General features: G+C 31.7%; 1 protein-coding gene across 2 annotated transcripts in view; it reads right to left on the reverse strand.

Moving 5' to 3' along the window:
• LOC133195808 (neuroglian-like) overlaps positions 1–25,637 on the reverse strand; it is a 594,903-nt gene that overhangs the window by 373,924 nt on the left and 195,342 nt on the right. For both annotated transcript variants that reach the window (XM_061331757.1, XM_061331758.1), the window contains exons 10-11: positions 23,910–24,047; positions 8,248–8,423 (exon numbers count right to left, since the gene is read on the reverse strand). In XM_061331757.1, coding sequence (XP_061187741.1) covers positions 8,248–8,423; positions 23,910–24,047 — 314 coding nt within the window. The remainder of the gene's footprint in view (positions 1–8,247; positions 8,424–23,909; positions 24,048–25,637) is intronic.

Below are 25,637 nucleotides of genomic sequence, written 5' to 3' on the forward strand. Positions count from 1 at the left end.
TATCTTGATGTTATATTTTGTAAAATTGTGTCATTTAATATGAATATAAAAGAGTAGTATGACAAAGCAAGAAGAGCAAAGTCTGGAGTAATTAGTAAATGTAAAGGACAAGATTTATCTATAAAATGCAAGCTTGACCTCTTCGATAAAGCTTTTAAACCAATTTTGCAATTCGGTTGTAAAATATGGGGTTTTCTTTTTTAATTGAAAAACTACATCTTAAATCTTGTAAACATGTCTAAATTGTGGAAGTAATCTACTCCTAATTGAATGGTATACGGTGAATTGGGAAGATATCCATCGTCAAATAATATAAATGAAACACCATCGAATAAATTTGTACAACAAATCTTAAATGAATGTGGTTTATCATATATGTGGAAATATATCAATGATAAATGTCAAATGGTTAAAAAATAGATTATATCATTCTCTTATAGATCAATTTAAACAATCATGGTCTAGTGAAATGTCCAACACCAAAAACACTTACTTACAGGTTATTTAAAAGTACATTATCCTTTGAGAAATATTTTGACATTTTACCATTGAAATTACTGAGATTTTTTTTTTTTTTTTTTGGAAATTTAGAATTAATAACACTAGGTTCCCTATTTAAACAAGCAGATGGCACGGTGTTCCTAGAGAATTAAGACTCTGAAACCTATGTAATTGTAATGAAATTGGTGATGAGTTTCATTATTTATTAATTTGTACTGATGCAATACTAAAACAAGCAAGGTCATTATATTTATCTTATTATTATACTGTGAATCCGAATCTGTTTAAAATTGCAAAAAGAAACAGTTGATAAGGGTCTGTAAATTTATACAAAAAATTATCTCGAGAGTTCGCTGTTCTGATTAATTTTTTCCACGCAATGTGCATTGTCATCTACATTTTTGTCTAAATTATTGTTCTCTGCATCTGTAACTAGTTTTATGAGAATAAAGTTCTTGTCTTTGTGATATAAAGGTCTTCATTCATAGACTGGTATCCCCCTTTTCTTTTTGTTTAGCAATGACGAAATCCCTCATGATTTTGTTCTAAATCTTTTCCTGAAAATGTGAATGACCCCCCCCCCCTCCATCTTGATAGAATAGGATTTTTGCCAATTGTTTTCCAATTTGATGGGTCAGTTTTTTCTATTGATGAAACGCCCTTATCCCTCCTTTTTTGCTTTGAAATACCACAAATTTAAAGACGACAACAAACCACATGCCTATTTCAAAAGCTGAAAGCTTTTTTTTTTTCATTTTCATTGTATTAAAGACTAGACCCACAAGGCAGCCTACTACTGGGGCTGAAAAAATAAAAGCAAATGATACATGCTTTACGTCAGCGTTATTTGCTTGCCTGAAGAGTTATCAAAAGTATGAGAGAGAGCAGAAGCAATGTAGATGAATGTGTAGTGATCTTAGACGATTTCCTATGTGCCAGATAATGGGCTTGAGTTTATTGATCTGCATGCAATAATTACAAATTTATATATGCACACAAATGGTTTTACTTTTTTTTCGAGTTTATTTTTTAACAAGCCCTTTTTTTATATATACTCGTATAAATAAACATAAAAAATGAAATCATTCATTTATATTTATTCCATCAGACATTTCATTTTGACAAAAATTTAATTGACACATATAGTGAAAAAAGCAGTTCAGTTTAAGTGAAACTATTTCACACTATTTACAGGTCTTCACAAAACAACTTGGAGAAGATTGGGGAAAATATGACAAAGAAGGCATGGTCCTATCAAAGATATCTACCACAAAGCTTTCTGTTTGCAAAATCCGCAACCTCTGTGGAGAAGAAAATGGAACTAGCAATATTCAGAAGAAAAAAGAATTCCTTTCAGGGCACTGGACAAGTAATCAATGTCAACGTTAGATCCTGCTTGGTATATGCGTTCAAATTAACAAACAACAAAAACCTTCCGTCGATGATAAAAAAATCATCTCAAGAAAAAATATCGATTGTTTGATGCATTGTTCCCAAAAAATATATTTAAAAAAATTACCAGATAATTGAAATTTATGTATTATAATTATAGTTTTCTTTTTCTTTAAACCTTGATTTTTGTCTGTATGTGTGCCAAAATTTAATTTTTTGATTTTTAATTTACATTTATTGTTTCCTGTATGATTTGAAAAGTTTTAATATGAAAGAAATATCATACACATATGATTTCTTTAATTAACATCCTGTCTTTTTAGTAAACGTTTCAAATCTAAGTCAAAACAAAGAAGAGTATGGTATTCAAGTTTTCTTTTAGAAAATACTTTGCAGTGATTCTTATACATTTATACCTTTTTTGGTACTCCTGATATCTGATATTTTTTCCCCTCATATTTAAATTTTGTTTTAAGTCTTATAACACAGGTCAGTTACAGTTTCAAATTAAAGTTTGTAAATGGGTACATTGTTTTGATATTTTTTGTAAATGATAAGAAGTTCTTTATAGTTTCTTGAGTTCAAAAAATGATTATTTGCTTTTTTATATATATCTAAGCTATGGTTTTAAGTTGTTTTTTTTTTCAGTGAATTAGCCCTTAAATATCAAAAACTATCTTTCATTTGTTGATAGATAAAACAATTTCAACTACAAATACTCAAACTTTTTCTGCAATTACTTTTTGGAGAAGAGAGATAAAGATCATTGATAAATATAAAATTGTTTTGTTACACTCCTGACAATAATAAAATTTAAAATAAAAATCCCAAATTTCAAAGTTCTGTCAACACCAAGTTTAAAAACAAGATGTTTCCTTTTAATGTCACAAAACTAACTAAAAATATTAAATAAACTGTAATTAGAAGTTGAAAGTATATTTTATAGGATACCAGTATATTACTTCGATCATTTGGAAAGCACTGTATGCAATCAAAAGTCACCCAGAAGCATTCTACTCTTCACTTTTTTTTTTTATTAATTCATATTTGATAATAGGTAATTCGAACATTTGTGTTGCACTCCTGAAAGAAGTCTTTTAAGAAGAATTGTGAAGCACAAATTACACAAGAATGTGTTTTGTTGTTTCAGTGAAGTAATCGAATAACTTGAATTTTATATTAATTTTCCAGTGTTTTTTATTCATATTAATTCATCTAAAGAAGAGAAAATTGCAATGATTAAAACAGTCTATAAAAATATAATTTAATACAAAATTATTCAAATAGATCCTTATTGATCAAAGCATACCTAGAAGCAAGAAAAGGCTTATTTTACTATTGAATCTATCTTTAAAAATTGTTCCATCCCTGACCATAAAATATGAATCTGAAACACAGACAGAAACTTTTATTGACAGAATTATTTGGTAAGATATGTACATTAAAAATTAAGACAATGATTTGTTAAGCTGTATATTTAACTTAACAATACTTGTTAAAATGTTTTCTGAATAGGCTTGGTTCACTAACTTGTTTTTTTTTTCTTTTTTTTTTATAAAGTGGCCTTTGATATTCGTAATAAGAAGCAAATATGAAGTTGTTAGGACTTGTATAAAGCTACGAGGGCTGTTCGGAAATTATTGAGACAATGTGTATATTCTTCTTTCTAATGAACGTTTTTCGGTGAAAATTTGCATATACGTTTGACAAACACTAAGAATTAATAAAAGCAAGAAACATTTTAAAAATATTTTATTTCCTCTTTTCATTGGTATATAAATGTGTCAATGGTAGGGGTACCAGGCGCAGTCACGAAATCAGATATTGAAAATATGTAACACCAACGTTAAAACTCCCAGTGGACCCATAGTAAGATAGAAAATAATTCAAATTATGTATATAATTTTTCATTTTTATTTTGACTTCATTTCGTGCAAGTTTTCTTGAATTTCGATCAGAAATACGGTGATCATACAAAAAATTTAGGCGCGATATAGCAATCTGATAATGACAACAAAACGGATTTTGACGTCAAGGCGGAGCAGCGAGCATACCTAAAATTTTGTGTAGCGGTATTGAGAACTCTTGTCCAGACTAAACGACCTGCTAAAACAATAACAACGCAATAAAACATGTCTAAGGTTTTATTTTTTTCATTGGTATATTTTTTTCTTACAAATAATTCAACCAGAGTAAAAACAAAGGCTCCGGCCGACCATCAATTATTACGGACTAAATAACGTTGACCCGCGTTGCATAACTCGGTACTGCATGATACTAAGTCAACCTGTATATGACACTTCGTGTATATTTTACACTGGGGTAGCATCAGAACGCGTTTTATTTTATTTTTTTAAGGAATCGTTTAAGAATTATAAGAGACAGTTTGAATTTTTGAATGTTATATGCAATGACAGAGAAAGTAGATTGAACGCTTCCCGATCATTTCAAAATGAGAAAATATCGGCAGACCTGACGTTAAAGTGACGTAGCGATGCTGCTCCAGGTCAATAGACATATACGTATTTATAATTTCACCGGAACTTATTTAATTATCCTATAAATAAGAAATTTTGCACAATTCTTTTATTTGTTCTTTATAAAATGTTGACGAATTTTTATGATTTTATCTCTGTCCTTTGTGGAGCAAAAGAAATTGTCTCAATAATTTTCAAACAGCCCTCGTACATATAACTTTGGTTTATTTTAGCGGTTTTGTACAACCCGTACTCTTATGTTTCCTGATCTTTACCTAGTTTCTCCTATGAGTTGTTTAGAATACATCTTTAATTTGTATATCATGTTTTCAACAGACACTTGCTAGAAATTGTAATTAATTTACAATTTCTATCTCGGTTTTCTAGACCAGTAAATTAAGAGGATATCGTGAACTAATTTCTGATATTCTGAACAAATAGTTTTTAAAGATTCTTTTCCCCTAATATTAATGATACCCATAACAAATGGTTATTTTAGATATGAATATGTTTATTTTTATCTTATTGTTTTTTATATTTTAGCCATATTTTAGCCATATTTTTAAAGACTGTTTTGTTTTTAAATTAAATTAGAAACAGTTAATCGATATTTCTAAAACTGATTTTCTTGACAAGCAGTTGTCAAGACTTGTTTCTAATTTGTTTTCTAATTTTTTTCCCTTGGCTCTCTAACAATCATTAAGAATAATTACCTTTATATTCTATTCTTAGCAATCAGTTGTTTTCAGACTTATTTTCTTTGCAAATAACTGATTAAACATATTAACTAATTGTGAAATTCTTAACAAACAGTTGTTAAGACATTTGTCTTTCAGTTTTCTGAATTGACTTCCCTTTGTATTCTAACAACTGTTTGTTAAGACTTCTTCATGAAGCTATATTTAACAAGCAGTTGTTAGGGTTAAGACTTTTCGTGAAGCTATCTTAGATTCTAAACAAGCAGTTGTTAGGGTTTAGACTTACTCAGGAATCAGGAATCTTTTTTTTTTAAAGTTAAGACATTTTTCTTATGTTTCCTGAGTTGCCTAACCTTATTCCTCTAACAACTGGTTGTTAAGAATATTTCTTTAAACTTGTATGTGCTATTCTTCATTCATTTTCATTCATTGTCAATTTTTGTCCGGGTCTCTAACAAATTTTAAAAGGATTCCAGGGACCTACTTCTAGCATCCTTAACAAGCAGTTGTTAAGACTTTATTCTGTTTGTCTTCCTTTGCATTTCTAACAACCAGTTGTTAAGAATATACCTTGTGAAATTCTTTTGGTATTCTTAACAAGCAGTTGTTAAGACTTTATTCCGTTTGACTTCCTTTCCATTTCTAACAACCAGTTGTTAAGAATATATCTTGTGAAATTCTTTTGGTATTCTTAACAAGCAGTTGTTAAGACTTTATTCCGTTTGACTTCCTTTCCATTTCTAACAACAATTGTTAAGAATATATCTTGTGAAATTCTTTTGGTATTCTTAACAAGCAGTTGTTAAGACTTTTTTCTGTTTGTCTTCCTTTGCATTTCTAACAACCAGTTGTTAAGAATATATCTTGTGAAATTCTTTTGGTATTCTTAACAAGCAGTTGTTAAGACTTTATTCCGTTTGAATTCCTTTTCATTTCTAACAACCAGTTGTTAAGAATATACCTTGTGAAATTCTTTTGGTATTCTTAACAAGCAGTTGTTAAGACTTTATTCCCTTTGACTTCCTTTCCATTTCTAACAACCAGTTGTTAAGAATATATCTTGTGAAATTTTTTTGGTATTCTTAACAAGCAGTTGTTAAGACTTTCTTCCGTTTGACTTCCTTTGCATTTCTAACAACCAGTTGTTAAGAAAAATCTTGTGAAATTCTTTTGGTATTCTTAACAAGCAGTTGTTAAGACTTTATTCCCTTTGACTTCCTTTCCATTTCTAACAACCAGTTGTTAAGAATATATCTTGTGAAATTCTTTTGGTATTCTTAACAAGCAGTTGTTAAGACTTTATTCCCTTTGACTTCCTTTCCATTTCTAACAACCAGTTGTTAAGAAAATATCTTGTGAAATTCTTTTTGTATTCTTAACAAGCAGTTGTTAAGACTTTATTCTGTTTGTCTTCCTTTGCTTTTCTAACAACCAGTTGTTAAGAATATATCTTGTGGAATTCTTTGGGTAGTCTTAACAAACAGTTGTTAAAACTCTGTATAAAAGTGTAACAGTTTTACTTAATTTTATTTAACAAGCAATTACTTAAGAATTCCTTCAGCTTATTTTTCGTGTTCTTAACAAACAGTTGTTAAGACATGCCAGATATATAATGGTTTCTTTAACAAGCATTTGGTAAGAATTGGAAAATAAAGTGTTTAAAGTATGCATAGATTTCAGTTGTCTTTTTTGTACTTAACAACCATACAGAGCTTTTGATCAAATGGAATTGATCAAGTTAAAATGGAAGGTGTTTAGTTTAGAATTTATGCAGAAACAAGATGTGTTTGTGAAACACTGATGCTCCCATATGGCAGCTTATGGCGAAGGTTAAAGTTTCTCAAATGCAAGTCTTAATCCAGGCCAAAAGATAAAAAATGTTGGAACCCAAAATAAGGTCTTGTCTCAAGGAATACACCTGTGAAATTTGAAAGCCCTAGCTGCAACTGTTCAAAAGTTATGTCGAAGGTTAAAGTTTTTTAAAAGTAAGTAAAATGTCAAGGTCAAGGTCAAAGTTGTTGGTATCCAAAGGAAGGTCTTGTCACAAGGATTACATATGTGAAGTATGAAAGTCCTAGCACCAACCATTCAAAAGTTATGGCCAAGGTTAAAGTTTTTCAAAAGTAGGTCAAACTCCTAGGTCAGGGTCAAAGTTGTTGGTATCCAAAGCAAGGTCTTGTCACAAGGATTACATATGTGAAGTATGAAAGTCCTAGCACCAACCATTCAAAAGTTATGGCCAAGGTTAAAGTTTTTCAAAAGTACGTCAAACTCCTAGGTCAAGGTCAAAGAGGTTGGTATCCAGAGGAAGGTCTTGTCACAAGGATTACATATGTGAAGTATGAAAGTCCTAGCTCCAACCATTAAAAAAATGGCCAAGGTTAAAGTTTTTCAAAAGTAGGTCAAACTCCAAGGTCAAGGTCAAAAGGTCAAAGTTGTTGGTATCCAAAGGAAGGCCTTGTCACAAAGAATACACATGTGAAGTTTGAAACCCCAAGCACCAACTGTTCAGAAGTTATGGCCAAGGTTAAAGTCTCATAAAATTTTGCATAAGTGGGTCAAACTCCAAGGTCAAGGTCAAAAGGTCAAATATGATGATACCCAAAGAAAGGTCTTGTCACAAGGAATACACATGTGAAATATGAAAGTCATAGCTCCAACCAATCAAAAGTTATGGGCAAGGTTAAAGTTGAACACAGACAGACAGAAAAACAGACAGACAGGACAAAAACAATATACCCCCAGGATCTTTCGATCCGGGGGCATAAAAATGTTACACAGACATGTCTGTATAAAGAATCGGAAATAATAAACAGATGCATGCAAAAAAAACTGAAGGTAGTATCCAGTAAACACTTCATTATTTTGCATAAGTAATATGATTTTTCTTATGCAAACTGTATTTGTTAAAATGCAGGTAATAAATTCCCATGTAAATCAGCTGGCACAAAATTCTAGCTCACTAAGTATGATCACTTAGTTCTGGACCATGGAAAAAATTATCTGTACACTGCCTGATGCTCATGGCATCACACAAAAATGACCATTGTCCATCACATCTGTAAAAGATGCTAGGATAATGATTCCATTCTCAATTCAATGGGTTGATGTTGGGTTACAACCATACCTATCATAGCTGCTAAAATTTCAATTGAATAAAATTATAAAGTATTACTTACAAAAATTGTTATTGAATTTTGTGTAAAGTTGTATCTGTCTCCATTTAAAAGTTGTGGACCTCGTTTCCACTGAAGAGTTGGTGTCGGATACCCATTGTGTTCACATGTTAAAACTGCATCATTCCCAGCAGCAACTCTGACCAATTTCGTCCAATTGGTAATCTCTGGAGGCAAAGCTGTAACAATGTTTGAAATCTATACTACTATATTAAAATAATAGACTCGAATTTTTGGCCTTTAATACCGATAAATCGGAAGAGTACTGTCATTTGTTTTACATATTTTAAACATAATTGGTACTTGAAGATTACCAATTTATTTTTATTTTTTCTCAATTAACCCTGGCTAATTAATAATCACCGAAAATTCCTCAGAAAATTCCGGAAATCATCTGGATTTTTTGGATTTTACAATCTTGCGCATTTGCATTACACTCACGCTAAATCACGGTGTTCAAGACAAAAGAAGTACTAAGTTATATTTGTTATTTTATATTTCTCTAATAAGAAATCATAAATCATAAATATATATGAACAGAATATGTAGCAAATTTTCAATGAAAATTTACACATATTTGTATTATCTTTCTGAGTTTATCCATTACAAATGTGATATTGTGGCAACGTGGGTAATCATTCGCCATCTCGGAGACATATTTATTATATGTTATTTATGTCTCTGGCCATCTCAACGGGGGCAAAAAGCTCATGATCGTAGGAGCAATATTAATGTAACTACCCGATTTTATTTTATCCCTCCTATATTTTATGCTTTTTTGAGGGGAAGGGGGGGGGGTGTTACAACTCCAGCTAGAATAACATCTTAGTGAAGTAGGCATTCTTTTTCCGCCAAAAATTACAATAACATTATTTTCATTTCTTAAAGAAGAAGGTATGGTTTCAGCTTTATTGTGCCCTAAAAATTTAATGTTTTCAAAAAGTTTTGAAACTGGCTTAAATATTAGTTGAGTATATGACTGTAATAAATCAGGAAAAAATATAGCATGATGGAGTACCATTCTTGATATATGACGTCATTAATTTGATGCATTTCTCTATTTTAAACAGAAAAAGCCTCAAAATGTCCCATATCAAGGGTTATTTTCCTTAAGAAAATAGTGTCCACAGCCGTCGCCCACGTTAATTTTTAGATATGTTGTGTAAAATTCTTTGAAAAATCACATATCTCAAAATCTTTGTGGGCGATGCCTGTGGACAATATTATCTGAAAGAAAATTCCATTGAAAATTGATGTCTTCTGCAACTTTTTAAGAAAATATGGGAAAATGCACAAGTTTATGACGTCACAATTAGCATTTGGAAGGTCATGTGAGAAAAAAGATTTGTATGATCTTTCTGCATGGAATTTCAATAATTCAAAAAGCATGAGTTTTAATTTTTTACATCACTTTTATTTTTAAGAAAAACACAGGGCAAGATTTGTATTGAAACCGTACCTTGTTCTTTGAAATAAATCGAAGTAATTAAAAAACGTCAATATAACCGATATTTTCAATTTGAAATGTGTCTAAATGATTGCAACTTGAATTTGTTCGCCATGTTTACTATTACCTTCACTGCTGAAATTTATAACGTGGTAAATATGAAACATAAACTAAGGGCAAAGAAATATTTGATTCCATGCAAAAAATTCACATTATATTTCTTAGGAGTGTAGTGAAATCAATAGCATTATTGTAGGTTTATAGCTTTATTATGTAAATACATGTAATGACCTCTGACCCTGGTCTGTCAACAATACGGTGAACACCCCTTGCAATGCTTGCGCCGTGCATTTCCCATGTGAACCATCAAAGAAAGCGTTTTATTGTTTATATTTAAATTCACCTCCAAAAATTTCTTTAACTTTCAAAAAAGTGGGTGAAATATGTAAATTATTGTTACTGATCTTCAGTACGTCATATAGAAGGGAAGGCCTGTTCTTCTAAATATGTAATGGTTGTCATGGTAACTACGCTTGATAGGTAGTCTGAAGTCAGCCCTTGCGGTCCGTACAGTTCATTCTATCAATGCTGCTAAAATATCAATCGTTTGTAAAATATAAACCATGCATAGTAAATCTCAAAACTATGAGGTGGGACAAAATTAAGATTAAAAAAAAAAATTTACTCATTGATGAAATGAATTATATTTAATCGTAGCAAACAAACTAACGTTTTATTAAATCGTCACAAGAAAAAAATACACCAGCGTGAAAACAAGTTGTCTTCTTCAGCAGCCATGACAGTTCTCAAGTAATGTAATGACTTTTGATCGTTTAATACTGCAGTAGATTACCTTTTGTTATCACTAAACAGATATATAAATGTTAATGAGATATTTTTTTTTAATTTTTGCTGCATTACTTACGTATGAAGTAAGAAAAATTCCCATATTCAGTTCAAGATCCCGCTCCCAAATTCTCATTGACTGTCCCAGAATAGAATCGGTCAAGGTCAGTAAACTTAGACTTAACTAAATATTTTGGAAAAAAATTAGGCTCTGAATAATTACATCAGAAACATTTATTTGAAAATGTTTCTGATTACATTGTATGATTTCAATTAAAAAATGGAATGATATTGCATGATCCAAAAAGAGTTGCCCCCCCCCCCCCACCCCCCCAGGAAAAGTCTTCATTATTGCAGCAAGAAGTACTTTCAAGTTCCTACTTTCCTACTAAGCTTGGTTTATCTAATAATAATGATAATTTATGTTTCCCATATATTTTATACTGTACTAATTCAAGGATATTAATTTTTATCAAAACAGACAATCATGAGAGCATTTTCTTATATCATATATAAAGTACATTTGATATTCTTAATTTTTATTCTGATCTCTTGAACAACCAGTATCTTTTTTTTGGGAAGGGGGGGGGGGGGGTATTTGCAAGATAATCTGTTCTGCTTCACATCTGCTAAATTGTGGAAAAAAAACAGGTGTAGCACATTTTTCCATGTTCATTTCTGCTTTAACAGATTATATACATGTCTATTACCTGTGTATATATAAAGTATATGTATTAGCAGTGCTTAACTCTTTTATTTTTGAGGTCATATTTTGAACAAGTTGAGACCTGCAGTGTTAAAATTGTTACAAAATTTGTTACACCTTTAGTTTAATAACTGATTAGTGTAAAAATACCAGCTTAGCACATTTCTTCATTTTCATTACTTTGCTTGATATGTATCAGCAGTGCTGAATTCTTTGTTGTTGTCGTCATATTTTCAATAAATATCCATAATTTCTTTTATTAAATTTGTTAGGAAAGGTGAAAATTATGTAGCTTTTTTTGTAAGCTCCGGCGTGATTCGAGAACTCATGACTTGATTTATAGCTAATCGGGGGTCAAACCCATTCTGCGCTACGCCGTTACGCAACAATTTTGCAAAAAAACAAAAACAAAAACAAAAACCCACCAGAATTATATTCACATTGAATTTCATTGTTTATCTCAAAAGTACCTTACAATATGAATGTGTCAATGTATCTATTTTGTAAATGTCCGATATGCACATGGATTCATAACAATGTCAACCCATGCACACATGGGTCAAAGTCTAGTATTTTAATAAAATAACATGCAGCAGTGCTTTAATTAATTTACTCATACATGTATTATGTACATCTCATGCCATGATTAAGTCCAGGATCTAAAATCAAATAATTACTTCTATTCTATTTATAAATATGCATTCTATTTGTTTTTTGTTTGTTCAGGGAGAAAAAAAATGGGTCCAGTTAGTTTACCTTTTCAAAGTTTCTTTAAAAAATACTGAAATTGCATTTTTCTATTCTACCATATTTTAATCTCAAATAGACACATCTGACATACATAAATCATGTTATTGTAAGATAAAATCTAAAATCAAAATTTTCCACAGTGACAAAAAAATCTATGAAATATATAGAGATTACGAACAGTATTCAAGCTCAAAAGTCCATTAAAATATAAACAAGAGGCCCAAGGGCCTTGAATCGCTCTTCTGATAAACTGTACAACCTATATCACTTCTATTTCACTTCTATTTGAAGCCTCTGAGTATCCTGTATATTTAGATAAAGCCTTGAAATTCCAAAGGTAAGTCATCATGACCTACATTTTAGATGAAACACTCTGAGAACCCAAGATGATTCTGAGCCAATTAGTACCTGAGAGTTGGAAATGGTGACCTACTGATCACTTGTCATTCTCTGAGGACTCAAGATGCATCAACTGACAAAGTTTGATGATTCTAAGCCAAATAGTACCCGAAAATATTAAATACAGCCATAAAATTTCAGAAGTATGTCAGTGACCTACTTTTCAGTTGTTGTACTCGAGGACCCAAGATGCATCAACTGACAAAGTTTGATGATTCTAAGCCAATTAGTACCTGAAATATTTAATTTAAGCCATAAATTTTCAAAAGTAGATCACGGTGACCTACTTTTCAGTCAACCTACTCCAAAGACCCGAGATGCATCGACTGACAAAGTTTGATGATTCTAAGCCAATTAGTACCTGAAATATTCAATTATAGTCATATAAATTGAAAAATTAGGTCACGGTGACCTACTTTTCAGTTGACGTTTTTGAAGACCCAAAATGCATCAACTTACAAAGTTTTATGATCACAGGCCTTAAAATGTCCAAATTATGCCTCTAGGACACTTTGAAATCGAATGCCTGCAAAGTTCAAAAACTAGGTCACTGTGACCTACTTTTTAATACATATGTTTTATGGCCCCTAGATGCATCATCTTACAAGATTTAATGATTCTAAATCTCTCTGTATTAGAATTAATGACCTTAATTGTTTTGAAAAAGATTAGCCATAAAATTCAAAAAGTAGGTCAAGGTGACCTAAGTGACAAGGTGACCTTTTAGTCGACATACTCCGAGGAACCAAGATACATCAATTGAACTGACAAAGTTTGATGATCATAGGCCTTAAATTGTTCAAAATATGCTTCTAAATCATTTTGAAAAAGAATGGCCGCAAAATTTAAAAAGTAGGTCACCGTGACCTACTTTTGAGTCAACATGATATGAGGTCCTTAGATGCATCAACTGACAAGATTTGATGATCCTAGTCCTTATCGTAAGCAAAATATCAACATTTTAATAAAATGTAATTTTTGGTCAACTTCGAAGTGACCTTGAGACCACACCCTTTGCCCCAGGGTAATGCCTTGAACAATTTTTAATCTACAACATATCCTCATCCTTTTGTGTAAGTTTGGTGATATTCTGCCCTGTGGTTCTTGAGAAAAAGATTTTTTTTTTAGCAACCAGTACTTTTGTTTCTATTTTCCTAATTATCTACCCTTGTTTAAGGGTCACAACCCTAGTTTTAGTATAAACAGGAGCCCTTGGGCCAATGATACCTTGTGACAAATTTGACAATAATTGGCCAAGGGGTTCTTGAGTTATGGCCCATATTCTAAAAAGTTTACGCACACCGCACATATGGCCACAGCATTAGCTCTTTGGCTCAGAAGAGCTAAAAACTTACCAAGTATCAAGTAAATAATGTACTTTACTATCGTGGTAAAATTATCACCGATAAATCTAGTTAAACAGTAATACACAGATGAAAAGTCAAACTGAGGCTAGACGTTGCCTTTCAAGATTGCGAACCACAGAGAAAAAGCAAGGAACATGCGCGGAAGTAGGGGGATCTAGAGGGAGCATTTTTTCTCTGTGGTTGAGTTGAGGTACTAGACAGGGAAAATCCATAGGTTATTTTGAGGCAAGTATCACATATGAAGCGAAGTAAAATTCACAAATTTTGAAGAGACATCCCTGATCACCATAACCATGCATCTAGTTTATCTGCTAAATATAGAACAAGATGCCCATGGGCTACAACACTCATCTGAGTAACAATGGCCCTTCTTGATCTTCATCAACAGTGACCCCACCCTACTCCCAGGGGTCATAATTTGAACAAACTTGAATCTATACTACCTATGGATGTTTCCATTTAAATATTCACTGATTATGGCTTTGTTGTTTTCAAGAAGAAGATTCTTAAAGATTTTTTATATATATATATTATTCATTAGGGAAGGCAATCAAATACAGAATTGCTAATCGTTTAACCGCAAGACGTTTTGACCAATTAATTGGTTAATTGTATCCAAATACACATTTTCCTTATATTTTATTTTTCAAGTAAACTCTAGTTATATACACAAGAAAACTAAAAGAGACGTTAGTAATATTCTGTCAATGCTTGATTAGTATTATATATATATTATATTTTATTTCAATTTCGTAAACAAGAAAAAAAAAAGCCCATTTGCCACATCGCTCACCTGAGTAACTTTGGCCATGCTGATTTCCCTCCTTGTTATACCTATTGTGGCTCCGCCCTACCCCAGGGGTCCTGATTTGAACAAATTAGAATCTACACTACACCAGGATGCTTCCACATAAGTTTCAGCTTTTCAGGTCCAGTGGTTCTTGAGAAAAAGATTTTTAAAGATTTTTCCTATATATTGCAATGTAAAACTTGGATTCCCTTTTGTGGCCCCGCCCTACCCCCGGGGGTCATGATTTCAACAATTTAGAATCTACACGACTCCAGGATGCTTCCACATAAGTTTCAGTTTTTCTGGCCCAGTTGTTCTTGAGAAGAAGATTTTTACAGAATTTTCCTATATATTTCAATGTAAAACTTGGATTCCCTATTGTGGCCCTGCCCTACCCCCGGGGGACCTGATTTGAACAATTTAGAATCTACACTACCCCAGGATGCTTCCACATAAGTTTCAGCTTTTCTGGCCCAGTGGTTCTTTTTTTTTTTTTTAATTTTTTATTCACATCTCTTTTACATTATTGTACATTGAAGTTAATACAATATGATGTTTTTTTTTTAGGGATGGCAACGAATATTCGAACATTCGAATATTCATTCGATGAGTTGATATTCGAATATGAATTTAAGATTCAAATATTCGATGTTTTTCAGATTTCATAAAAAGAAGTACTGTGATTAATAAATTTTGATTAGAACAGTGCTGGAATTATCCCTGTTTAATTTACTAGCAATCAAGTTGATCACATGATTTCTTTCACTACTTTCTTATCTTATAGATTTACTAAATTACATGTATTTTGTTTTGAGTAAAGTGTTAAAGAATTGTACAAAAATGCTTTATGTATAATAGAAAACGTACTTTCATAGTTTTTATCAGTTAGATACGATCGGATTTAGAATCGAGGACAAAAATGAAATCTAAGAATGTCTAAAAGGCATAAAGAGTATACTTATCAAAATAAAATTAATTGATCATTGAATGAATGTCCGATAGAATTAATCTGTAATTAATATTGTAAAGGGCTTAATTTCAGAATAAATGTGTAAATTACTTGATTATCTCGGGTTGTACATAATCCTGAATTTTATATTCATTATCGGGAAATTAGTTAATTACCTAGGAAAATTGTCTATGGAAATATTGGTTTACATGTATCAAAGATTATAATCATATCTCTTATCAGGCAGATAATTGTAATTTATTACACGTATTGAAATCTGAACAGTATACCGTTACGACTATCTTCCCTTTTGTAAGACGACTGGTTCCTCAGTTGGAGCTACTATAAATACACATTTCATTTGTTAAAATTAGACTTTTCTACATTTAAATCAATTATATATTTCAAACATTGACAAATATCAAATGGAATTTCTTATTGTAAACCTACAAATGTCTTCATACAACTTTACTTCCAATATAAGTATACCTACGCTAAACCTTTCATGAGAGTATACGATGATGCATATTTAAAATAAAACAGATTTATTTATTTTATCGAATATTCGAATATATTTGAATACTTTTATTGAATATTTGAATATGAATTATTGGAAAAATTGACATCCCTAGTTTTTTTTAAGAATAAATAGAGAGATAAAGGAGAGAAAAGAGAGAGAGAGAGAGTTGAGAAAAGCTGTTTCCATCTGTTCCACTGGGCATAAAAATTTTCCTTTCCACCATTTTTATAAGACATAAATTTGTGTGTTTCATAATAAAGATTCATTTGTGATATTGCAGCACATAAATTCAAAGGTTTCACAGTACATCTTGCTGTATAGATATAACACTTAAGCCAAAGGATAATAGTATTTTGAATATCAGTATAATTATCTATATAACCTAAAATAATGGATTTCTTCGTAATATTTATCACTAGACCAGTCTTATCTTCAAAAAACATTACAAAATCTTCTAGAAGTAATTGTGTATAATCACATTCCCATAAAAGGTGTTCTATTGTTTTTTCTTGCGAGTGACAAAAATTGCAGTATTTAGAGTCATTTTAATTTTAAACAAAAAAGAATTTGTTGCTAAAATTCTGTTTATAATTCTATACTGAAACCATTGGAGTTTGCAGTCTTTTGTCACTTTGAAGGGTATTTTGTGAAATTTTTTCCATTCTTTATCATCGATCTGTAAAATCACACTCCACTTTGTTTTACCTGTTGACACAGAAGAGTTTTGATTAAGAATTTCATAAAAACATTTGGATTTACGACATTTCATCACCTTGTAAATATTTGACATAACTAATGGATTTTCTAGCTTTTTGATAGGCTTGTTAAGACCAGAATTTTTTATCCAAAATTTAGTAGCATGAATAATACAACTATATTCTAAAAAATTAATCCTTATTTTTGGATAAGTATTACAAAAATATTCAAAACTTAAGGGTGAGCCATCTTCATTAATGATATCATTAATTTGTCTAATGTTGCTGTCAAACATTTCTTTATTATAAAAAGGCTTTCTCCTAATATGAATCATTGGATTATAAAATAAATGCGAGTCACCAGTAACCTCAGATGTTTTCTCATCATTTTGTAATATGAACCAGGATTTGAAAACATCTATCCAAAATTTATTTTTCAAAGTTTTCAGAAAAGTTGTGACATAATCAGTCCCACGGTTTATAAATTTCTCTAAGTTGAAATTTGGGATGAGGTGTTCCATGCCCCTATTTGTAAAAATGAGATGTCTTATCCAAAATAATTTCAATGAAGATATAAAAGACGTAAGGTTTAACATTTTCAATCCCCCATCTTCATAGTTTTTAACAATAACTTCTTTTTTAACCCTGTGAATTGAATTATTCCATAAAAATGAGAAGAACGTTTTTTCTAATTCTTTACAGTATGATTCAGAGGGGTTTGGGATTGACATTAAAATGTGATTTAGTAAAGGTAAAAACTAATGTCTTAATGACTGTAATTTTCCCTACTGGAGTTAGATACCTTTTTCCCCATTGTTTAAGTATTGATTTAATCTGAACTAGCTTGGGATCATAATTTAGTTGTTGTAACTTATCCAGTTCCACATCAAAATGTATTCCTAGAAGAGTAAATCTAGTAGTTCCCCAGTTAAGATTGTAATTTGGCAGTAAGATTTCATTGCTAAACTTTTTGGAGCCTATCCACACTATACAAGTTTTGGCATAATTAATGTGTAATCCAGATATTTCTGAAAAACTCCTTAGTGTTTCCAATGTTTCTGTAAGTGATTCTTTACTGCCATCAAGAATAAGAGAAGTGTCATCAGCTAACTGAGAAATCTTTTTTTCAACATTGTTCACAGTTATACCTTTAATATTTTTGTTTAATCTAATTTGGATTGCTAATATTTCTGCACATATAATGAATATATAAGGGGACAATGGGTCTCCCTGTCTGCAACCCCGCTGGATGTTAATTCTATCAGAGAGAGATTACCACCTTGTTTTATTGCAGATGTAATGTCTGTATTAAAAAGCGATACCCAATTCCTAATTGAGGGGCCAAAGTCGAAAAATTTAAGTGCTCCTTGAATAAAATTCCATGACAAAATATCAAAGGCTTTTTCAAAATCAATAAGTAATAACAACCCAGGTATATTTTCTTCTTCCGTATAATGCATTATATCATATATTAACCTTGTATTTTCACCTATATATCTATTAGAGATAAAACCTGTTTGATCTTGGTTGATAATTTTGTCAAGGTATCTTTTTAGTCTATTTGCAATAGTGCCAGATGCAATTTTGTAGATGGTATTTAACAAAGTGATTGGTCTCCAATTCTTTAAGTATTGTCTTGGCTTATCACCTTTTGGTAAAAGTGTAATAATCCCATGTCTTTGTGTGATAGAGAGACTCCCACTCTTATAACTGTAATTAATAGATCTAACTACAAAAGAACCAATATATCTCCAAACCATCTTAAAAAATTCAGCAGAAAAACCATCGGACCTTGGGGATTTATTAGATTTCATTCTGTAAAGTGTATCCGAGGCTTCTTCCTAAGTAATTTCACCTTCTATAGATTCTGCTTCTTTACTTGAAAGCTTTGGTATTTCTTCATTATTTAACTCATTAAATAAATCAGTATTTGGGTTGACTGCACTTTTTTTATATACAGGTAACTCTCGATACCTTGAAGTCCGCGGGACCGAGGAAAAACTTTGAGAGATCAAGAGTTCGAGTTTTCAAGAGTCCGGAATTTTCTGGGTTTGTTGACAGGTTTTAAAATTAGTCTTACCGGATGTAATGATTTTCATGCAGTGCTAACCTTTTACATGTGGTTTTTTATAATTTTCATAATTCAGATGAATATTTCATGAAACTGAATAAAGCAAGAAATATATATCATTATTTCATGTATATTTATTTATTCCTTGTAATACGGACATAATACTACGCATTCGTTACATGAAAACGACATTTTACAGCGTGTTACATAGTTTTGACTATTCCAAAAATGATCATTGAAAGCAGTTCTGTAAGTATTTGTCCAATAATAGTCGTCATATTGACATTTAGGCTGTTTCTGCTTTTTTCATATTTCGTTTAATTTTGACACTGACTCGAAATAAAATTTAAATTAGGGTTTTGTCCTTTAATCAATTACTACTTTTCAATGACACTGCGTCTCTAAATTATCATAAGACAGTCCATGATAATTATTTTAATAGCATATAGGCAAAATATGATTAATTATAAATCAATTAACACCCTGCAGCAGAAATGTTACCTGAATGAACATCCAGTTCCTCGAGACCCGCCTCTTCTGCCTGGGGCCATTTAAATGTCAAGGTAAAGGTGCTAATTATATAATCTTGTATACACATAGCCACTTCGAGGTATCGAGGGTAAATTCTATTAGAATATGCATAGTGGGACTGCATTTTGACTTCGAGGGATCAAGGGTTTCGAGAGATCAAGAGTTCGAGAAATCAAGAGTAAATTTGCTTAGTTATATAGTGGAAAAATTTGGGACCAAGCGATCAAGAACTTCGAGAGATCGAAGTTCGAGCCATCAAGAGTTACCTGTAGTTGTTCATAAAATAATTTTGTTTCCTTTAAGAATTCTGATTGGTCATAAATAACATTACCATAATTATCCTCCAATCTAGGTATAATTTTACTAGTAAAATTTCTAGATTCTAATGTGCAAAAATAGTGTGATGGTTTTTCACCTTCCTCAACCCATTTTGCTCTACTTCTGATATAAGTACCTTGCAATTTAAGTTTTCTAATTTTCTCTAATTCTTGTTTTTTACTATATAATTCATCAATATTATTTTCACAAACATTTTCTTCCAACAATTTAATACTTTCTATTAAGTCTCTCTCCCTGTTTTCTCTTTTCTTTTTGATATATGATGCATAGGAAATAGTCTTACCTCTTATTTCTAAAAGCAGAGTTTCTAAAAATAGCTGATCATTAACAGTGAAAGAAATATTTGTGTCTGGAATATTACCTATGTTGTCAAAGTTATACACTGGGATTGCATATTGTTTCTTAACCTCTAAAATAACATTTTTAATACAATCACTGCATAGCAAAACAGACAAGCTTATTATATGTACATGACTTCAATATAGACTGTAGCTCAACATATTTCAGAATTCCCCCTATTTTTATTGAAAATCTGAGAATTTATTTTAAAAATCTTGTTTATAAAACGTGTTCTTTATCGAAATCTTCTAAATTCACAAAGTTTCAGCACAAAGTTACAGCATTCGCGTGTAACTTGCCTTTTTGTCAGAACCTCTAAAATAACATTTTTAATGCAATCACTGCATAGCAAAACAGATAAGCTTATTATATGTACATGACTTCAATATAGACTGTAGCTCAACATATTTCAGAATTCCCCCTATTTTTATTGAAAATCTGAGAATTTATTTTAAAAATCTTGTTTATAAAACGTGTTCTTTATCGAAATCTTCTAAATTCACAAAGTTTCAGCACAAAGTTACAGCATTCGCGTGTAACTTGCCTTTTTGTCAGAACAGGATACGAAATGCGCTCTATAAACTTCGAACCATATAAAGTCGACATCCGATATACGGAGAAAAATTAAATGCGGATTATTTTATTTCTTATTTCATTCAGGAAGAATGTACATTAAAATTAATTTTTTAAGAGATTTGTGTATCTAAACTAACGTAGTGATGTTACAGATGCATGAATTATGGCTGATTCGGGTACCTTTTTCAAATTTAAAAGTTAGTTTGGTTTCGATATCAATAACCGTCTGTACATTTGCGCAGAATCATGTAGATTTAGCAATGATATTACCCAAGCTGAAGATTAAGGAGGTAACTTCTCAAAGACGCCGAGGGGGCTTGGGATTCACCTACAAACACAATCTATAGAATTAATTAAGCAGCGTGGAGTCAAAATATGGGCCAGTGTGTATGGTGTGAAATGTTGATGACGTCGAGATACCCGGAGTCGTCCGTGCGTGACGAGCTACCTTATCTGACAAACAGTTAGGTTCAGTATAGCAGAAAATTGCCGATGTCGACATATACCAGGTAAATTTTGCTTTTAGGACTGTGAATATACGTCGAGATAACCCGGGTTGTCGACATTACCGAGGTCGACATATCAGAGTTTTTGCAAATCATTTATATAGTAAATACTGCCGGGACTGCGGAAGGACGTCGACATATCCCAGGTTGTCGACATATCCGATGTTGAGATACCGAAGTTTACCTGCAGATAATTTTCGTCATGAAGTAAAGAATTATTAAACTTCCATAACCCCCTACCTTTCTTAAAATCATTAAAAGCTATAGATAAGGATATTATGGAGTGGTCTGATCTATAACTAGCATCTATAGTGCACTTTTCTAATCCAGACATGAGGGTTTCAGATATTAAAAAGAAATCTAGACGGCTTTGCTTCAATGGAGTTTTCCTTCTCCATGAATATCTATGCTCATTTTCATGCAGCTGTCTGAAAGGGTCAACATAACCATTATTTTCTATTATTTCCAAAACTTTTTCTCTTGCCTTTGGATTATTTATAGATTTGTAATTATAATAGTCCAAGTCAGGATTTAAAACTAGGTTGAAATCGCCACACAAAATAATATTACTACACTGCATATCATCAATATATTTTTGTAAATTTTCAAAGAAAAGTGGTTTGTCATTATTTGGACCATAAATATTACATATCAATACTTCATGGCCCTCTATATAAGCTTTAAGTAAAATATAATTCCCATCAACATCACCCTTTTCTGAAAGAGGTTTAAAATCAAAGTTATTGTTAACTAGAATTGCCACTCCCCTAGAGTTTGTGGAGTATGAGCTGAAAAAACACTGGTATCCCCACAAATTTCTTACTTCGTTTTCAACATCACATGAAAAGTGTGTATCTTGTAAACAATAAATATTATATTTTAAGGCTCTTAAGTAATTAAAAACATCCTTGCGCTTTGCAATATCACCTAAACCTTGGCAGTTCACTGAAATAATTTTAACCATTTCAAATAATTACAAGATGTTTACGAGTTGATACCCACTATGGAAACAAACAATCGGAGCTCATGTTGAAACTTAAAAGTAAATAGAGAGAAAGAAGGAAGGTTCTTGAGAAGAAGATTTTTACAGAATTTTCCTATATATTTCAATGTAAAACTTGGATTCCCTATTGTGGCCCCACCCTACCCCCGGGGGTCATGATTTTAACAATTTAGAATCTACACTATTCCAGGATGCTTCCACGTAAGTTTCAGCTTTTTGGCCCAGTGGTTCTTGTGAAGATTTTTTATATATTTTTATATATTTTTTTATATATTTTATATATTTTTTACCCCACCCTATTTTTGTCTTTTCTTGATTTTCTCCCCTTGTAAGGGGACTTGGCCCTTTATTTTATCAATTAAACTCCCCTTCATCCAAGGATACTTTGTACCAAGTTTGGTTAAAATTGGCCCAGTGGTTCTTGAGAAGAAGTTGAAAATGTTGAAAGTTTACAGATGGACGGACGGACAGATGGACGGACGATGGACAATGGGTGATCAGAAAAGCTCAGGTGAGCTGAAAAATAAGGAAACTGTGAAACATCTCTAAGATATCACAGAAATTGATATTGTTTTGATGCAAGGTCATTGTGCACTGTCACCATAAACAGAAACTGAGTCTGAAATAATTTACAATCATGTTTGTTTGAAAATATATTATGACAGATAACTGCGAAGGATAGACGGGGTAAGATACACATTGCCTTCATTTTAATCATTTAACAGAAGCTTTAATTAATATCATTATTAAAGAAATTTAGGACAGGCTGGGTAATGACATGGTATTTAAACAGCAATTAACACTTTGTAAAGTGACCAATTACCCCAACGAATTCAATCTTGAGAGTGGTAATTAAATTATTTACCTCCAAATCAGCCAAATTAAATGTGCTTTATAACTATATATAATCAATATTCAGGGTTGTCTAACATTGTAAATCGTGTTTTAGGGAAATTTTCTTCTATTTTAATTTTTTTCCAACTAACCAATTACAGATTTTCTAACTGATTACCATCGTTCCGACCGAGTAACCGGTTAACAATTGCCATCCCTAATATTCATGTAAAACTTTGATCATTCATAGTGGCCCCACCCTACCCCACGGGTAATGATTTGAATAAACTTGAATTTACACTATGTCAGGAGGGTATCACATAAATTTCATCTTTTCTGGCCCAGTGGTTCTTGAGAAGATTTTTAAATGACCCCACCCAATTTTTATGTTTTCTTAATTATCTCCCCTTGGAAGAGTAGTTGGCCCTTCATTTAAAGAAACTTGAATCCCTTTTACCCAAGAATTCTCTGTGCCAGGTTAGGTTGAAATTGGCCCAGTGGTTCTGGAGAAGATGAAACTGTAAAAATTTTGATCAGAAAAACTCAGGAGAGCCTTCAGCTCAGATGAGCTAAAAACTTTATATATGCAACTTTACTATATGATCAATAAAGCCCCACCCTAACTCCAGAATCTGTGACTCCAGGACCATGAATTTCACAATTTTATTAGCAGTCTCAATGATGATAACAATCATGCCAATTGTTTGACTGATATGAGAAAAGAAAGAGTGAAGAAGATTTTTATAGATACACTGTAACATAAATTTTGATTTAAACCTTACATCTGAGACTCCAGGGAAGCAGGGACTATAAAACTCACAATTTTGCACTCCTTTATCCATACATGCTATATGCCCAAAGTGGTTGAATTTGGTTCAGTGTTCCAGTGAAGAAGCTGAATATGTTCAACTGCTATCATATGTCACATGATTGATGACAAGCAAACACAGATAGTAATAGGTCACCTGAGTGATTTAGGTGACCTAAAAATTCCTACCTAAAACGTTGATGTAAACATCAGAAAACAGAGATCCATGAGTATTGGTAGCATTGCACTGAACAACCATAGACTCCTTTTTAGTGAGGCTACTGACATGTAGAATATTATCTTGGAGTTGTCGTTTGCCAGGAATTTCTAATAATGATAAAAAAGAACGTTATATAAACATAAACATGACATAAACAGGATACATAGCTTAACTTTTGTGCATTTCAAAAAAGAGAAAGAGGATCAAGGGCATTAATGGTCACCTAAGTTATTAATACAACACCATTAAGGATTTATAGAAGTATAAAATAAATAGACTTATAGATGAAACTATGCTGCCCAAAAACAAAAGAAATACAGTGATCAGGGATCAACAAAATAATTATTCTAAAGCTCTGGATTAAATCTTTATCATATCTTTAGGTCTATTTACTTGCCTGTATTTGCTTCCATTTGACATGTTCACCATGTAGCCAAACAAAACAATAGTGCTTAAGTGTGTTCATACTAAATAAGTTTTACTGTATTTAGTTATTCTATAAATGAAATGTTGTTTTTCATAGCATCATCATGATTCAAAATTCAGTCAGTGATTGTTAACTAATTTTTATACACGTGTGAGAAACACCTGCGAGATCTGTGAGCATCTCAAGCTCACTGATATTTGTTGCCACAAACTAGTCATGTTAATTTTGTATTCATTTGCATGCAGGACAGTGATGGATGACAATGAAAAGGGTGAAGATAACGAACACTGATCAATCTAAAGAAATCCACAAACGATACAAATTTGTGAAGAGGGATTAAACATGGGCCCCTGGAAATTTTAGAGGTGGGATCAGGTGCCTAGGAAAGGTAAGCATCCCCTGTCAACAGGTCACACCTGCCATGAAGTCTTCATAATACAGTGTACATTTTCAGAATAGATAAACAACATTGCCTTTTATTCCCAAAATATATATTGTTAGTGACATTCACATACAAGAGGCCCAAGGGTCTTGAATCGCTATTCTGATAAATTGTATAACCTGTCACTTCTATTTGAAGCCTCTAAGTATCCCTTTTATTTAGACAATTCCAAAAGTAGGTTATCATGACCTACATTTTGGATAAAACACTCTGAGAACCCAAGATGCATCAACTGACAAGGTTAAATGATTCGAAGCCCCTTATTATCTAAAATATTCAGATATAACAATGAGATTCCAAAAGTAGGTCATGGTGACGTACTTTTTTGTTAAAATACTCTGCGACCCCAAAATCCCTCAACTGACACAGTTTGATGATTTTAAGACTCTTATTATTTGAAATACTTAAATATTGCCTTGAAATTCTAAAAGTAGGTCATGGTGACCTCCTTTTAAGTTGACACATTCTGGGGACTCAAAATACATCAACTGACAAAGTTTGATGATTCTAAACTGATTAGTACCCAAAATATTTAAATATAGCCAAAAATTTCAAAAAGTAGGTCAATGTGACCAGGGTTGGGGTCGTCAATTACTTTGAAATGTAATTAAATACTTTCAAATACATTGAAAAGTTTGTCAATTACTTGCAATTACAATTACATTGATTTTTACAAATGTAATTAATTACTCTCAATTACTTTGAAGAATGTAATTAAATACGTTTCAATTACTTTTGTTTCATTTTCAAATCTTGAAGATCAAATACATGTAAATTTAAGGTAAATGCCTAATGGGAATATTTAAAATAAATAATGTCAGGTGCCTG

This window comes from Saccostrea echinata, unplaced genomic scaffold (assembly GCF_033153115.1).
Source record: "Saccostrea echinata isolate AGI-Se365-2 ecotype Australia unplaced genomic scaffold, CSIRO_AGI_Sech_v1 ptg000029l, whole genome shotgun sequence".
In the NCBI taxonomy this organism is placed as follows: Eukaryota; Metazoa; Mollusca; class Bivalvia; order Ostreida; family Ostreidae; genus Saccostrea; species Saccostrea echinata.